Source organism: Ailuropoda melanoleuca, chromosome 11 (genome assembly GCF_002007445.2).
Source record: "Ailuropoda melanoleuca isolate Jingjing chromosome 11, ASM200744v2, whole genome shotgun sequence".
Lineage (NCBI taxonomy): Eukaryota > Metazoa > Chordata > Mammalia > Carnivora > Ursidae > Ailuropoda > Ailuropoda melanoleuca.
In genome coordinates, this window is record NC_048228.1 from 49792551 (window position 1) to 49797268 (window position 4718).

General features: G+C 35.2%; 1 protein-coding gene across 1 annotated transcript in view; it reads left to right on the forward strand.

Moving 5' to 3' along the window:
• The first annotated feature begins 2831 nt into the window (after positions 1-2831).
• CCNI (cyclin I) overlaps positions 2832-4718 on the forward strand; it is an 18504-nt gene continuing 16617 nt past the window's right edge. Inside the window, exon 1 of the mRNA XM_034670945.1 lies at positions 2832-2988. Within this exon, the coding sequence (XP_034526836.1) occupies positions 2875-2988 (114 nt within the window). The 5' untranslated portion in view covers positions 2832-2874. The remainder of the gene's footprint in view (positions 2989-4718) is intronic.

Sequence of the window (4718 nt, forward strand, 5' to 3'; positions counted from 1 at the left end):
ATCCCACGACGCCGGGATCACGCCCTGAGCCAAAGGCAGACGCTTAACCGCTGTGCCACCCAGGCGCCCCTTACTTAGGGCCTTAATGGTAGGAAATTGAAGAACAGGAATCTCTTGAATCTTCTTATTCTTTACGTGATTCTGTCCTGTGTATCCTTCTCTGTTTCCCATCCATCCCTCCTAAAAATCTTCAGAGGAAACATTTGGAGGGAAGAGTAATCACAGGGACAGCCAGCCATTGGGGTGTGTTAAGTCTGGGGCATCCTGGTGAGCCACCCTGTTGGGTGTAGCTAATGGAATGAAGTAGTTTGGTAAGTTTTGACAAGAGTTAATAAATTACAGACTAAAATTAGGTATAGAAGAAACCTTAGAACCAATAAATAAACCAGGTTTAATCTCCATCCAATATAGGTGTTTTTTCTAAAGATCTTTTGAAAGATGGTCATCTAGTTTACACTCCATTTCTAAGGTTAATATTTATATCTGGTTTGGATGAAATTATAGTGAGTTTATTTATCTAGTTATGGAAAATCTGAGAAAAGTACCAAGGCAACAGAATTGGAATCTCAGAACATCTCAGCAGAATATCACAGTAGATGGAATATAACAAGATGACCTTTTTTAAAAAGAAAATACGTTTACAGTCCTGAACAAGGTGTCCCCCCCTTCCCCCCCAAAAAGGGGGCTCCAAAACTATGTGCACAATGAGGTGGGGCAGATGGAGAGGGAATTTGCCTAAGAGTGTACCTTAGAAAGTCTTAAGAATTGATAGTGTGGTGTGGACTCAAAAAAGTAGCTAATGATTTTAGACTGCATTTAGAAGAGCAAAAGTCATGTCATGTGAGGAAATCTTGAACAATTCTTCAGCTGTGAAAAAGATGAATTGGTAGGCATGCTAGCCACCTTCAGACATTTGAAGAATTTGCTTATGAAAGAGAGTTTAGACTTGGGTTGGTTTGTTTTGTTTTTGGCCCCAAGGATTAAAACCAATCTTGGTTGAGTTCTGTTTCATCAGGATTCTATGAATGATAGAAAAATAATATTGGTAGATATCATTTCAGTATCATAATGTTTATAATTTCATAGGGGAAATAGTAGGAAGCTGCTTTCAGGTGGGGGAGAAATCACACTAGGTTAGAGAATCAAGACTTCTTAGAAGTTACCTTTGAACTGGGCCTTTTGGATTAGGTATTATTTCTTTCCCCTCTGTTATTTACTGTTTTTTCTTGGTGTGAAAAGTATTTAATGCTCATTATAGGAAATTTGCAAAAACTCTGAAGTTTAAGGAAGCAAAATGAAAAAAATAATCCAGTTATTAACCAGAGGTAGTCTGCAATAGATTCTATAGCAAGTAGGTGAAATATGTGAAGTGATGAATAAAAGAGGGATAGTACCTGGAGTTGGAGGTGAAGGGGGTATGGAAATTAAAGTTCATTATTTTTTTTAATTCATTTTAAATTTTATTTTAAAAATCAGAACTTTTCATATGTTAATTCTAGATATTTAAATTTTTTGAAAATCCCACGAATCTGAAGCACATACATAATACAGGTACATAGTTGAAAAATGAAATAGTTATATGAGGTTTATAATGAACAGCATTCTCTTGTTGTTGGGTCTTGTAACCTTTTCTCACAGGTTAACCTCTGCGTGCTTATTTGTTTCTCTTATTAAAATCATATGTTCAAATAACTTGCCCTACTGTTTTTTGATATTTCAGTTTTAGGTGTTATTTATGGTTTGCCTACTGTGACAGGTAAAGATGTAGTGCTCATTCTGCCTTCTAACGTCTCCCATCTTCCCAGTCCAGTTTTATCTGTTAAAGTCCCTATTCAGTGTTTTCATTATTATTGCTATGTAAATGTTGTGGTATATTATTACATTTACCTTCTTGCGTAATCTTTTTTTCTGAAGTTAATTACCTTTTCAGTTCCTTAGCTTTCATCACATCTAGTTGAGTCTTGTCAGACCTTCAAATTCTGCACATGGGTGTATCTCTCAAATCTCTAGTTTCTTTCCTTTCCTTTTTTTTTTCAAACCTAAAGACATCTCTCCTGGACCTTCAGTTGCGCTGCACTGATCTGCTGTTGCTCTTAGGCTTGTTCATTTTAGAGGGCCAATCACCTGATTGTTGAGTTTTCTAGATCAACACTCTCCAGTAGAACTTTCTGTAGCGATAGTGCAGAAAAGGAACATTTCTATCTGATGCACTATCCACTATCCACATGTGGCTATTGCGCATTTGAAATGGAGCTAGTGTGACTGAGGAATTACATTTTAACTTTATTCAGTTCTAATATAAATAGCCATATGTGTAGCCAGTGTACACTATATAGTGGAAACACAAAGATGATTTTATACTTAAGGGGAATGATTTCATACTGATTATATGGGAATGGATGGGATTTAATATACTGGATGTAATTCTTTAATGAAGAAAAAAGTTAGTAACCCTTATCTGATTAGATTTTTAAGGAGAATAGTTGAGACAACTACTAAGAATTACTAGTATAAAAGGGCCACGATTTAAAATTTGTTGACACAATTTGGGATGCAATAATATATTTTCATCAGAGTCTGTATGTTCTATCAATTATATATGGCCATATTTTTATTCTCTTTACAACTGAGTTTCAGATTTAAAGTGAATATGTTTAGGCAACTGATTATTATAACATTTTAATATGTTTTAAAGGGCTGTAAAATCTATACTGCCTCATAACATTTATATTTTGTTTTATGAATTACTTAATAAGAACCAACATATTTATACAGTGCTACACGTATTTTATAATTAGAGAAAAAGCATTGTTTTATATTTGATTTTATAGGTAGCTACATCAAGCTGGGAGGCACGCAGATCCAAAGGATATCATGAAGTTTCCAGGGCCTTTGGAAAACCAGAGACTGTCTTTCCTGTTGGAAAAGGCAATCTCTAGGGAAGCCCAGATGTGGAAGGTGAATGTGCCGAAAATGCCTACAAATCAGGTAATGATTTTTCTCATCACTCTAGATAGATGACTTCTTTTAGAAATACGTGTGCTGTCTTATAGTGGTATCATGACACTGCATTGGAGAAATATATACCATTAAAGGATATGCTCTTTTCTTTGAGAAACCTCTCCTTGTTTTATTCTACAACAGAACAAGAATGAATTTTTGGGGTTTTTTTGCTTATTTTGTTATCTGAGTTACAGCTTTAGGAAGGATAGATATATTCTCTTTGTAGTCCAGTACTAACAGTAGTAAGCTTTCTTTATTTCTAGGTATATAGTTAGCTAGGGAGGCTGAAATTATCTTTAGAAAACGAAAAATTGTCTTGTTTTTCTTGAATATTTATAAGGAGTTCAAGTAAGCTACTAAGGTAATGCTAATGTTGGACATTTCTAGGGAGATAGGCAGCTTACCTCTCAGTTACTGTTAGCTATATGCCTTTCCTTTAGAAATTTTTATGCTTCTATCATATAATCCTATCAGTGTTATTTTTGACAAATAACTATGAAGTTTATGCACTCCCAAAGCTTATTGTATATGCTCTTTTTATTCCTGGTACCTAGCATTGTGCTCGGGATAAAGAATAGTGGCCAAATTTTGATTTTTGATTTGTAGCAAATTATCTAAGTTCCTCTTTTGGTTTAGGTTAACTTTTGTTCACAGGTTATTGAAATCTGAATGCATTTCCTACTAACCTACTTCTGTCATTCTTTCTCACAAGCTGAAGAGATATGTTTTGCATTTACTGTTACTTATTTGTTATTTAGCAGACTGAAAATTAGTTAACCTGAGTGAATATCTTTTAAGCTAGGAGCATTTACATATGCTATCACGTTTATTATCTTATTATATCCTTTGAAGTAGGTAGTAGTCCCACTTTGCTCAAGACTTTAATAAGTAGTAGAGGTATAATTTGAACTTGAGGTAGTTCTCTTTCCATTATACTTTTCAATTTTTATTTTTGTGTGTTCGTGTGATTTTTTTAGATTATTTGGGAATTCAATCATTCAGTAAATGTTCATTAAGTATCTGCTACATTCTGAGCACTTCTAAGCATGGGGGATACATCAGTGAGAAAAACAAATTCCTACTCTTATGTTCTGACATTCTGGTAAGCCTCAAAGCTTTAATACAGCTGGCTTTAGAACCATTTCTTTCTTCCTTCTGCTGTCTCCTTGAGTCAGCATGTAACCAATGATAGTATTCTTTTACAACATGGTCTTTGAAGGTGATATTCTACCAAGATTGTAGTATATTGCTTTATCACTTAATCTGGCCTGTTTCTGTAGGTGATTTAATAAGTATTACTGAGGTAATACCAGAGAATAGAACAGTATTAGGACTTCTCTTAGGGAACTACTTAAGGATTTGCCTTTAGTAATACCAAGTAAAAGCCAAAGTTAATTCTTATAAAATGTGCGTGGGCTTGTTCTGATGGGGATAGATACTTCATAGGGCATAAGACTGGGATGAGAGTAAAGAGCTGTAGGAGCTCAAGCTGCTTGCTATAGTAACCCCCAAGGACACTTGTCTAGTCCTAATTTCTTTATTTCCTTCTGCCAGTCTCAGAGACTGGCTTTTCTATTTTTCTTTCTACTATTGCTTCTAATCATGATTTCCCTTCTTAATTCCTTGCACAAAAAAAACACAGTCTAGGGGCGCCTGGGTGGCACAGCGGTTGAGCGTCTGCCTTCGGCTCAGGGCGTGATCCCGGAGTTATGGGA